Consider the following 13,366-nt stretch of genomic DNA (forward strand, 5'->3'; position numbering starts at 1 on the left):
GCTCAGATTTGAGGCCTGGTTGGGGAACTAAGGTCCCGCATGCCACTTGGCGTGGCCAAAGCAAGCAAACAAAAAACCCAACAACAACAACAAAAATGGACACTATCAAGAGTGAATAGAGGGACTTCCCTGCTGGCGCAGTGGTTAAGAATCCACCTGCCAATGCAGGGGACATGGGTTCGAGCCCTGGTCCGGGAAGATCCCACATGCCACGGAGCAACTAAGCCCATGTGCCACAACTACTGAGCCTGGGCTCTAGAACCTGCAGGCCACAGCTACTGAAGCCCACGCACCACAGCTACTGAAGCCCGCGCTCCACAACTACTGAAGCCCACGCACCTAGAGCCCGTGCTCTGAAACAAGAGAAGCCACCGCAGTGAGAAGCCTGTGCACTGCAACAAGGAGTAGCCTCCTCTAGCTGCAACTAGAGAAAGCCTGCGTGCAGCAACAAAGACTCAATGCAACCAAAAATAAATAAATTAATTAAAATAAATTTATAAAAAAAAAAAAATACAAGGACTTGGATAGACTTTTTTATTTTTTTATTTTAATTTTTTATTTGGATAGACATTTAAAAAAATTTTTATTTATTTGGCTGCGTCGGGTCCTTGTTGTGGCATGCAGGATCTTTAGTTTCGGCATGTGGGATCCTGACCAGTGCTGAACCCCAGCTCTCTGCACGGGGAGCACAGAGTCTTAGCCACTGGACCACCAGGGAAGTCCCTTGAATAGACATTTCTCCAAAGAAGATATACAAATGGCCAATAACTCATAAAAAGATGCTCATCACTAATCATTAGGGAAAAACAAATCAAAACTACAGTAAGATACCATTTCACACCCATTAGGATGGCTATTATTAAAAAACAAACAAACAAAACAAAACTCAGTATTGGTGAGGATGTGGAGAAATTGGAACCCATATGCATTGCTGGTGGGAATATAAAATGGTGTAGCCACTATGGAAAACAGTATGGTGGTTCCTCAAAAAATTAAGCATAAAATTACCATGTGATCCAAAAATTTCACTTCTGGGTATATACCCCAAGTAATTCAAAGCAGAGACTCAAAAAGATATTTGTACACACAGGTTCATAGCAACATTATTCACAATAGCCGAAAGATGAAAGCAATTCAAGTATCCATAGAGAGATAAATGGATAAACAAAATGTGGTGTATGCATACTACATACTATGGAATATTATTCAGCCTTAAAAAGGAAGAAAATTCTGAGACATCCTACAATATGGATTGAGGACATTTTGCTAAATAAGCCAGTCACAAAAGACAAATACTGTATGATTCCACTTATATGAGGTAATTTGTTATACTGTGATTTCTAATAAGAAATATGCATTTGGTTTTATTCCTGTTTCTGGCACAGAGCTCCTAAAACCCTTGGGATTTCCTATATGAGTAGAGTGATAAAGATGTCTTTTGCTATTTGTAGCAAGCTCCCTTTCAGCCACACCTGAATTTAAGTTAGTGAGGTAACTTTTAGAAAGCCCTTAAGGATGGGGTGGTTGCCAGGGGAACCAATGTGAGATTGGAGGGTTTTAATTTTTTTTTTTTTTGGCAGCACGTGGGATCTTAGTCCCTGACCAGGGATCAAACCCACGCCCCCTGCATTTGAAGGGGAGTCAACCACTGGACCGCCAGGGAAGTCCCGGATGGTTTTAACTTTTAGTCTAATGCCCTCCCCTCACCTCCAGGGAGGGGAGAGGGGCTGGAGGTTGACTTAATCATAATCCTCAATTATGCCTATGTAATGAAGCCTCCATAAAAATCTTAAAACTACCAACCAGGTTTGGAAAGCACCTGAGCTGCTGAAAATGTGGAGGTGCTGGGAGGGTGGCATACCTAAAGAGGGCATGGAAGATCAGTGCCCCTGCCCCATACCTTGCCCTATGCTTCTCTTCCATTTGGCTGTTCCTGAGTTATATCCTTTTATTTATTTATTTATTTTTAAAATTCTATTTATTGATTGATTGATTTTTGGCTACATTTGGTCTTCGTTGCTGTGCGTGGGCTTTTTCTAGTTGCGGCAGGGGCTACTCATCCTTGCGGTGTGTGGGCTTCTTATTGCTGCGGCTTCTCTTGTGGAGCACGGGATCTAGGTGAGCAGGCTTCAGTAGTTGCAGCATGTGGGCTCAGTAGTTGTGGCTCACGGGCTTAGTTGCTCTGCGGCATGTGGGATCTTCCCAGACCAGGGATCAAACCTGTGTGCCCTGCATTGGCAGGCGGACTCTTAACCACTGCGCCACAAGGGAAGTCCCATATCCTTTTGTAATAAACTGGCAATCTAATAAGTAGGCCGTTTCCCTGAGTTCTGTGAGTGGCTCTAGCAAATTAGCCAGGAAGGGGGGTCATGGAAACCTCTGATTTATAGCCAGCCCATCCAGAAGCATGCATAATAACCTATATTTTAATTGGCATCTGAAATTGTGATGGGGCGGAGTAAAGGGACAAAGTAGGTAATTAAATAGTTAACTCCACTAGGGATTGTAAGTAAAGAAAAAAGCTTGGGAGACCCCTGTAAGTTAATGATCATTCAAAAAAGCAGGTTTGCTTAACCACAAAACCAAGTAGGCTTGTTTAGCAACAAACCATGCAACAGAAGCATGAGACATGCCCCCAAACAATAAAACAGTGGTGTCATGAGACCCACATCCTGCCAAGTGAGCTCAGTAAGTTAATGACCCCTAAGACATGCTCTCTGCACACATAAAAAACAATAATTTATGGAAAGGTGACATTTCAAAGTGAAAGATCCTCATAGTACTGAGACTTGAAATAATTTTTCCATAGTGCCATGACGGTCCTAGCTTGACCATGTAGGGACAAGAAAACTCCCCTGCCCAACCTGGAGGAGGAGCTGATGATGGAAGTTTGATGTCTACTCAAGAATGAGGAAGAAAATGGTCTTTTCCCCCTCCCCACTTTTCCTTTGATTATAAAACTGTAGCTCACTACGTTCTCAGGGCATGGCACCCATCCACCCACTTGTAAGCTTCACAAGCATCCTATTCTAATAAATCACGTCTTATCCATCACTTTGTCTCTCGCTGAATTCTTTCTTTGCTGAGATGTAAAGGACCAGAGCTCTTCGGAGCCCGCTGAAGTGACACTTGGTGGTTTCAATTGGGGAGGGGAGATGCAGTCGTGTGGGACTGAACCCTTAACCTATGGGATCTGACATTATCTCTAGATAGATAGTGTCAGAACTGAATTGAATTGTAGACACCGAGTTGTGTTGCAGAACTGCTTGATGTGTGAAAACCGCCACACACATTTGGTGACCAGAAGTGTCAGAAGTGAAGTAAGTATTCTGTGAGTAGCATTGTAGTGGAGTAGAGAAGAGACACAGAAGAGTTTTTCTTTACATACCTAGAGTAGTAATGTTCATAGTAGATGTTCACCCTTCAAGTAGAAGGGTGATTGCCAGGGGCTGCGGGGAGGGGAAATAGAGAGTTATTGTTTAACGGGTACAGAGTGTCAGTTGGGGATGATGAAAAAGTTCTGGAGATGGATGGTGGTGACGGTTACACAACAGTGTGAATGTCCTTAATGCCACTGAACTGTACACTTAAACGGTCAAAATGGTAAAATTTTATGTATGTGTTACCTCAATAAAAAAAGAAATGGAAAATGCTTGAAGTATTTTTCTTTGATTATAATAAAAAAAATCAATGTTACCTTGAAGTTCCTTTCCTATTCAATTTATGCTTATTCATTTTCCTATTTTCATGAAAGTGGCATGGCTAGTTTGTCAGGAAGTTCTCTGGAGACATTTTAACATTAAAAGCTTATTGAAATTAACACGACATTGTAAATCAACTATATTTGAATTTTTAAAAAAGCTTATAGTTATCTCCTGTGGAATGTATCCTTCATTTAGAGCAGGTATTAGTAGGTGTTTGTTAATATTGATATGTTAACCCATGTTGACTGAAATAAAAATGCGCAATGTGAGAGCTGAGTTTGTTTTATTTGGGGATTTAGGACTGTAGCCAAGCAGACAGTCTCTCAGATACCTCCAAGGAATTGCTCCTAAAAGGTAGTGGCAGGGGTGGGCAGCACATATGTGATTTTGGAGAAGGGGTACATGCAATTAAGCATACATCTTGGTAGAAGGCTAATGCTTTTAGTGTTTTTCTAAATGAGGGAAGGTGCAAGAAATTAGTTTCATAAAATTTTCTCCTGAAAATATCTAACTATCTGAAGGCCTGTTCTGCCAGTTTTCCCAGAGCACGGAGTGCCTCATGACTCATTGCCACTCTGAACTCCTTTTAGGGCGTGTTGAAGGTCAGCGACTGCAGTGACTAATGACTCAATCCTTGTAGAGCCAGATGGTGAACAACATTCTTTAGTTGACATCCACCTGCTATGACTTCAGTGCTTTTATTCTGTAATTTCACTGGTGTAGAATATATCTCCGATTCACTTTTAAGTCCAAAGGCATCAAAGTGATTTGTCTTGCCTTCTCTCTTAGACCTGAATGTGCGATTCTAGAAGATTAACATCCTTAAAGCTTTTCCCTGGGCAGTTTCCTTTTAAAATAAACTTAAGTTGAAAGAAAAGAAAGATAACGTAAAGAAAATGATTGAGAAAATAATAGTTGTGAGAGTTAGCCAAATGCAAAGTGGGGGGGTTCAGTCCACATAAGATTGTCCTCATTTCTGACAGCACTTGCAAATTCACAGGGTTCCCCAAACCACCCTCAGCTTTGATAACTCACTAGAAAGACTCACTGAAAGTTGTTATTCTCAGTTATGGGAAAGGGAAAAGATATGATTAAAGTCACCCAAGGGAAGAGGTCCAGACTGAAGAGCTTCCATTGTCCTCTCCCTGTGGGGTCAGGACAGCATTCCTCTGCCAGCGTCCATGGATGACAATATGCATGGAGTGCTGCCACCCAGAGAAGATCACTGGGCCAGAGTCTTTACTGGGGCTCCATTACACAGAAATGGTTAAGGGTCCACCTGGGGGCAGTTTTCAGCCCCCTCAAGAAGCCCAGCTGCTGCTCCAAAGTTCCCACCCTCCATCACACTGTGAGTGTGGCTCAGAGCCCTACCCTTAGTCACATTGTCGTTATCTGACTGCTCCAAGGACCCCAGGCAAACAAAGACACTCCTAACAGACATGACATTCCAAAGGTTTAGGGATTACCTCCCAGAAGAAAGGGTGATGACCTTATGGGGCAAAGTTAAATTCTTTACTATACTATAATACAAGTGGGAAGTGGCTATGGCAAATGGTGTGATAATGGTTCAGAATGACCAGACCTTGGGAAACACAGCATAAGGCCTGGCTGGGCTGGCCGAGCCCAGAGCCGAACCCAGAGATGTAAGTAGCCAGCTTACCGTAGAATCTGTCCTCTCAGGATAGGGACCGTGCCTCCTCTGTGCTCATTTCTTCCTTGCTTTGAGAGCACCATGCCTATCACCAGGGCTGGAGCTAAGGAGAGGCAAATGGAGTGAAACAGGAGGGAAGGGGGCAGGGCACAACCTTTGAAAGAATGACATAGCCCGAGGACATGACATAAACTGATTAGAACCAAATGGGTCCAGGATGGCAGACAAGTCGACCTGCACTAGACCTTGAGCCTCAGTATATGCTCACTGTAATAACACATCAGCAAGCTAAATGGCACCCCACAGGCGCTGTGACAGTTCCAAGACCCACCATAAGGATCAAAAAGTGGGCGGTAGCCCAATTTCTGGAAATCCCCGCCCCTTCCTGAGATTGTTGGAATACTCCTCCCATTCATTAGCCTATGAAATTACCCACCCCTATGAAAGTGGCAGGGGAGTGGGGGGTGATGGTGGGATGAATTGGGAGATTGGAATTGACATGTATACACTAATATGTATAAAATGGATAACTAATAAGAACCTGCTGCATAAAAAAATAAATAAAATTCAAAAAAAAAAAAAAGAAAGAAATTACCCACCCCTATAAAAACTGACAACCCATACCTTGGTGCCTTTTCTCACCTTCTGAGATGGCCCACATTCTGTCTGTGGAGTATGTTTCTTTCTAAATAAATCCGCTTCTCACCTATCACTTTGTCTCTCACTGAATTCTTTCTGCGATGAGACATCAAGAACCTGAGCTTCATTAAGTCCTGAAACCAGGTGTGTGATTTCAGTTGGAAGACTGTGGGTTTTGGCCGGCTTCGAGTCCCGGCCGCTTGGATTCAAGTCCCAATCAGAGTTTTGGCTGGGTTCGAGTCCCGGCACGTGGGTTCAAGTCCCAATCTGAAGTGCACAGTTTTAGGACCTAGGGTGCAAAATTTAAGGAGGTGCTCATTCTTGGGGTCTGACAAGTGCCCTAGGTGCCTCCCTTGCCTCACCTTGATCCCAGCCTAGCTGGCCACAACAAAGAGGCTGAATTTGAAGCAGTTATTAATTACCTACTGTATGCAGGGCCTCATCCTGGGGGCCATGGTGGTGATATAGCTAGTTTTCCATTGTGCCTGAGCCACTATCTTGGGTAGTCATACCACCACAGGCAACTTGAGAGTAATATTAAAATGTCATGCAGGTTAATTGCTGCTGCTGAAGGATGAGACAAATGCATCCTAGCCAAGTTGCCACAATTACCGCAGCCAAGGCATCCTAGACCAGCTGACAGCCAGCCAGCCTACCCCCAGACTTAAGGGCAAGCACAGTCAAGGTCAGCAGAGTCATTAATCCAGCACACATTCAATCACAAACTCTAAGTGAGCCCAGCAAAGATCTGAAGTACCCAGCTGACCTGCAAATTCATGAGCTAAATAAACGTTTATTGCTTTAGCTCTTGAGTTTTGGGTTGGGTTTGTTACACACCATTATTGAGGCAGTAGATAACTGATACAGAAATTGGTAAGACCAGAGGTGCATGTGACTAGGTTGGCATGGAATTGGGCACTGCCAAAAGCTCTGACCTAATTCCTTATAGACTGAGGCCTGAGCTCTCCTCTTCCCTTCTGTTGGCTACTCCTCTGGGTTGCTCAGCCCCAAACCCTCAGCTGCTGGTGACTACTGTGGTCAGAGACATTTTTACCTTGACATAGCTCACATGCAAAATCCCGTGGAGGTCAGGGAGGGAGGCAGCAGGCCTCAGGGGGGATGGCAGCCTGGGACCTGCTTTCATCCAGAGTGCTCCCAGATCTGCTTGGTCCTATAATTTTGATTCTCCAGATCCAGCCAGAGTCTCTTGGACATCACTTGACAATGAGGACTGCCCAAGAGTCCATCTGGGCATACAAGCTCATTAGAGGGCTTTGTGATATCTTCACATTATCTCCATTTCACAGATAAGGAAACAGGCTCTGAGGTGGGAGGTAGCTTATTTGTAATCAAATAGTTAATAAGGGACTTCCTTGGTTGTCCAGTGGCTAAGACTCCGCAGTCCCAATGCAGGGTGCCTGGGTTTGATACCTGGCCAGGGAACTAGATCCCACATGCTGCAACTAGAGATCCTTCATGCTGCAACTAAAGACACCGTATGCCACAACTAAAAGATCCCACATGCTGCAACTAAAACCTGTCACAGCCAAATAAATAAATAAATATTAAAAAAATAATAAAAGATGGAGCCAATGTTCTGACTCAATAGCTGGAAACAGCAATTTCTTTTTTTTTTTAATTTAACTTAAATTACTTTTGGCTGCATTGGGTCTTTGTTGCTGCACTCGGGTTTTATCTAGTTGCGGCAAGTGGGGGTTACTCTTTGTTGCGGTGCATGGGCTTCTCATTGCGGTGGCTTCTCTTGTTGTGGAGCTCGGGCTCTGGGTGCACGGGCTTCAGTAGTTGTGGCACGTGGGCTCAGTAGTTGTGGGGTATGGGCTTAGTTGCTCTGTGGCATGTGGGATCTTCCTGGACCAGGGCTTGAACCTGTGTTCCCTGCATTGGCAGGCGGATTCTTAACCACTGTGCCACCAGGGAAGTCCAGCAATTTCTTAAATATTCCAAGTTAAAGTACCACTGTAATTTGGAAAATGTTGAGGTGTCATCAAACTTCAACAAAAGGTTTTGACACATCAGTGGCTTATCAGTGGATTGTGAAATAATTTAGTAGGTTGGGACCTGCATTAAAAAATTAATAAATAATAGTAATAATAATAAAAGGAATAGGAAAGATCAGAGGGCATCACAGAGTTTTATAAAATTTTGTTTCTGTTATCTAGATACTTAATCCCTCTAGGAAGCTGGCCTAAGTTGTGATGGCACACCAGGCTCCCAGAGGCTGAGGAAAGCTGACCTTTCTTTTTTTTCTTCCTTGTGATGAGAAACTTTGAGGATCTACTTTTAAAATTATTTATTTATTTTATTTGGCTGTACCACATGGCTTGTGGGATCTTAGCTCCCCAACCAGGGATGGAAGCTGTGCCCTGGCAGTGAAAGCACTGAGTCCTAACCACTGGACTGCCAAGGAATTCCCAAGCTGACCTTTCTTTGACTCACTGAATTTGGGGGAGAAATGATTCTCAGCCCAGTAGACTCTTTGTCCAAGCCTCTTTCTGAGGGCAGCCAGGTTAGTGTCACTCCTCTCTTTTAATGAGACCATTTTAGTTGCTCTTTGATTAAGGACACTGCTTTTTAAAGCTAAATGTTTCTTTTCCCAAAACCTGCCACAGGTATATAAACTTCAGACTGAGATCACACAAAACTGTAATATTTATCTCAGTGTAATGCACAGTCTTCATAGAAAAGTTGGAAAATACTGAAAAGCACAAAGAAAAAGATTAAAATCACCAGTAATACTACTACCCAGAGAGACAATATTATAACCATTATTTTGTCTATGCTTATATTTGTCTTCAGAACAATGGGGATTCTATTGGTACTGTTTTACGTTTTATTTAACTGTTAACTTTTTGAGTCCTTAACTATCTTGCTAAAATAATTTTTAATAGTTGAGCTTCATCATAAGGCTATCTAGTAATTTAATCAGTCCGTTGTGAATACATTTACAATTTTTCTCTGTTATATTCTATTATAAACACAGTGATGAAGATCCTTGTAGTTAATTTTTTGCAAATATCCAAAATTTATTTAAGCTGAATTCTTGAAAGTGGCAGTACTAGGTCAAAGCGTATATAATGTATGTTTCTAAGGTTCTTGATACATATTGTAAAACTGCTCTCCTGAAAGGTACCAATGTGCCCTGCTGCCCACTGTGTTTACATTTTTTTAATCCATTAGGCTTTTTTGTTGTAAAATGTTTAGCTCCCTGTACTTCTTCTGGGGCCTGGGGAGAGATAGCAGGTGGGGAGCTCAGCTTTGGGGTTTTACCACACGCAAGGAGCTTCTCTAAGAGCTTTGTAGGAATTATGCCATTTACTTCTAATTTTTAATTGATTAATTAATTTATTTTTGGCTGCGTTGGGTCTTTTGTTGCTGTGTGCAGGCTTTCTCTAGTTGCAGCAAGCGGGGGCTACTCTTAGTTGCAGTGCACGGGCTTCTCATTGCGGTCGTTTCTCTTGCTGCACAGCACAGCCTCTAGGCGCGCAGGCTTCAGTAGTTGTGGCATGCAGGTTCAGTAGTTGTGGTACACGAGCTTGGTTGCTCCGCGGCATGTGGGATCTTCCTGGGCCAGGTATTGAACGGATTTTTAACCACTGTGCCACCAGGGAAGTCCCTCTCTATAATTTTTAATGTCAGTACTATTATTACCCACCCCCTCCTTTTTTTCACTTTTTAAAAACTGTGGTATATATATATATATATATATATATATAAAATTTGTCATTTTAACCATTTTAAGTGTACAATTCAGTGGTATCAATTATATTCACAATGTTGTGCAATCACCACCACTATTTCCAAATTTTTTTCATTGCCCCAAATAGAAACTCTGGACCCATTAAACAATAATTTTGCATTCTTTCCTCCCACCCTCTATTACCATATATTTGTGACAAGGAAAAAGGAGGCACAGAGAGGCTAAGTAAAATAATCAATGTTACACAGCTAGTTAGGCACAGAAGCCCCAATCCAGACCTGGCAGTCTGGCTTTAGCCTCCTTCTGAATCACTTGTCTTGCAGTTTTATTTTTTATTCTTTTTGGTTGCCCTGTGCGGCATGCGGGATCTTAGTTCCAAAAAAAAAAAAAAGAAAGAAATTACCCACCCCTATAAAAACTGACAACCCATACCTTGGTGCCTTTTCTCACCTTCTGAGATGGCCCACATTCTGTCTGTGGAGTATGTTTCTTTCTAAATAAATCCGCTTCTCACCTATCACTTTGTCTCTCACTGAATTCTTTCTGCGATGAGACATCAAGAACCTGAGCTTCATTAAGTCGTGAAACCAGGTGTGTGATTTCAGTTGGAAGACTGTGGGTTTTGGCCGGCTTCGAGTCCCGGCCGCTTGGATTCAAGTCCCAATCAGAGTTTTGGCTGGGTTCGAGTCCCGGCACGTGGGTTCAAGTCCCAATCTGAAGTGCACAGTTTTAGGACCTAGGGTGCAAAATTTAAGGAGGTGCTCATTCTTGGGGTCTGACAAGTGCCCTAGGTGCCTCCCTTGCCTCACCTTGATCCCAGCCTAGCTGGCCACAACAAAGAGGCTGAATTTGAAGCAGTTATTAATTACCTACTGTATGCAGGGCCTCATCCTGGGGGCCATGGTGGTGATATAGCTAGTTTTCCATTGTGCCTGAGCCACTATCTTGGGTAGTCATACCACCACAGGCAACTTGAGAGTAATATTAAAATGTCATGCAGGTTAATTGCTGCTGCTGAAGGATGAGACAAATGCATCCTAGCCAAGTTGCCACAATTACCGCAGCCAAGGCATCCTAGACCAGCTGACAGCCAGCCAGCCTACCCCCAGACTTAAGGGCAAGCACAGTCAAGGTCAGCAGAGTCATTAATCCAGCACACATTCAATCACAAACTCTAAGTGAGCCCAGCAAAGATCTGAAGTACCCAGCTGACCTGCAAATTCATGAGCTAAATAAACGTTTATTGCTTTAGCTCTTGAGTTTTGGGTTGGGTTTGTTACACACCATTATTGAGGCAGTAGATAACTGATACAGAAATTGGTAAGACCAGAGGTGCATGTGACTAGGTTGGCATGGAATTGGGCACTGCCAAAAGCTCTGACCTAATTCCTTATAGACTGAGGCCTGAGCTCTCCTCTTCCCTTCTGTTGGCTACTCCTCTGGGTTGCTCAGCCCCAAACCCTCAGCTGCTGGTGACTACTGTGGTCAGAGACATTTTTACCTTGACATAGCTCACATGCAAAATCCCGTGGAGGTCAGGGAGGGAGGCAGCAGGCCTCAGGGGGGATGGCAGCCTGGGACCTGCTTTCATCCAGAGTGCTCCCAGATCTGCTTGGTCCTATAATTTTGATTCTCCAGATCCAGCCAGAGTCTCTTGGACATCACTTGACAATGAGGACTGCCCAAGAGTCCATCTGGGCATACAAGCTCATTAGAGGGCTTTGTGATATCTTCACATTATCTCCATTTCACAGATAAGGAAACAGGCTCTGAGGTGGGAGGTAGCTTATTTGTAATCAAATAGTTAATAAGGGACTTCCTTGGTTGTCCAGTGGCTAAGACTCCGCAGTCCCAATGCAGGGTGCCTGGGTTTGATACCTGGCCAGGGAACTAGATCCCACATGCCGCAACTAGAGATCCTTCATGCTGCAACTAAAGACACCGTATGCCACAACTAAAAGATCCCACATGCTGCAACTAAAACCTGTCACAGCCAAATAAATAAATAAATATTAAAAAAAATAATAAAAGATGGAGCCAATGTTCTGACTCAATAGCTGGAAACAGCAATTTCTTTTTTTTTTTAATTTAACTTAAATTACTTTTGGCTGCATTGGGTCTTTGTTGCTGCACTCGGGTTTTCTCTAGTTGCGGCAAGTGGGGGTTACTCTTTGTTGCGGTGCATGGGCTTCTCATTGCGGTGGCTTCTCTTGTTGTGGAGCTCGGGCTCTGGGTGCACGGGCTTCAGTAGTTGTGGCACGTGAGCTCAGTAGTTGTGGGGTATGGGCTTAGTTGCTCTGTGGCATGTGGGATCTTCCTGGACCAGGGCTTGAACCTGTGTTCCCTGCATTGGCAGGCGGATTCTTAACCACTGTGCCACCAGGGAAGTCCAGCAATTTCTTAAATATTCCAAGTTAAAGTACCACTGTAATTTGGAAAATGTTGAGGTGTCATCAAACTTCAACAAAAGGTTTTGACACATCAGTGGCTTATCAGTGGATTGTGAAATAATTTAGTAGGTTGGGACCTGCATTAAAAAATTAATAAATAATAGTAATAATAATAAAAGTTGTGGAGCTCGGGCTCTGGGTGCACGGGCTTCAGTAGTTGTGGCACGTGGGCTCAGTAGTTGTGGGGTATGGGCTTAGTTGCTCTGTGGCATGTGGGATCTTCCTGGACCAGGGCTTGAACCTGTGTTCCCTGCATTGGCAGGCGGATTCTTAACCACTGTGCCACCAGGGAAGTCCAGCAATTTCTTAAATATTCCAAGTTAAAGTACCACTGTAATTTGGAAAATGTTGAGGTGTCATCAAACTTCAACAAAAGGTTTTGACACATCAGTGGCTCATCAGTGGATTGTGAAATAATTTAGTAGGTTGGGACCTGCATTAAAAAATTAATAAATAATAGTAATAATAATAAAAGGAATAGGAAAGATCAGAGGGCATCACAGAGTTTTATAAAATTTTGTTTCTGTTATCTAGATACTTAATCCCTCTAGGAAGCTGGCCTAAGTTGTGATGGCACACCAGGCTCCCAGAGGCTGAGGAAAGCTGACCTTTCTTTTTTTTCTTCCTTGTGATGAGAAACTTTGAGGATCTACTTTTAAAATTATTTATTTATTTTATTTGGCTGTACCACATGGCTTGTGGGATCTTAGCTCCCCAACCAGGGATGGAAGCTGTGCCCTGGCAGTGAAAGCACTGAGTCCTAACCACTGGACTGCCAAGGAATTCCCAAGCTGACCTTTCTTTGACTCACTGAATTTGGGGGAGAAATGATTCTCAGCCCAGTAGACTCTTTGTCCAAGCCTCTTTCTGAGGGCAGCCAGGTTAGTGTCACTCCTCTCTTTTAATGAGACCATTTTAGTTGCTCTTTGATTAAGGACACTGCTTTTTAAAGCTAAATGTTTCTTTTCCCAAAACCTGCCACAGGTATATAAACTTCAGACTGAGATCACACAAAACTGTAATATTTATCTCAGTGTAATGCACAGTCTTCATAGAAAAGTTGGAAAATACTGAAAAGCACAAAGAAAAAGATTAAAATCACCAGTAATACTACTACCCAGAGAGACAATATTATAACCATTATTTTGTCTATGCTTATATTTGTCTTCAGAACAATGGGGATTCTATTGGTACTGTTTTACGT

The 13,366-nt window shown here is 43.0% G+C and overlaps 1 protein-coding gene across 1 annotated transcript in view; it reads right to left on the reverse strand.

The window, feature by feature from the left end:
* The window catches only part of SNUPN (snurportin 1), a 47,748-nt gene that overhangs the window by 30,162 nt on the left and 4,220 nt on the right, over positions 1-13,366 (reverse strand). Inside the window, exon 2 of the mRNA XM_028495075.2 lies at positions 5,365-5,458. Within this exon, the coding sequence (XP_028350876.1) occupies positions 5,365-5,458 (94 nt within the window). The remainder of the gene's footprint in view (positions 1-5,364; positions 5,459-13,366) is intronic.

The sequence above is a fragment of the Physeter macrocephalus genome, chromosome 11 (assembly GCF_002837175.3).
Source record: "Physeter macrocephalus isolate SW-GA chromosome 11, ASM283717v5, whole genome shotgun sequence".
Classification (NCBI taxonomy): Eukaryota; Metazoa; Chordata; class Mammalia; order Artiodactyla; family Physeteridae; genus Physeter; species Physeter macrocephalus.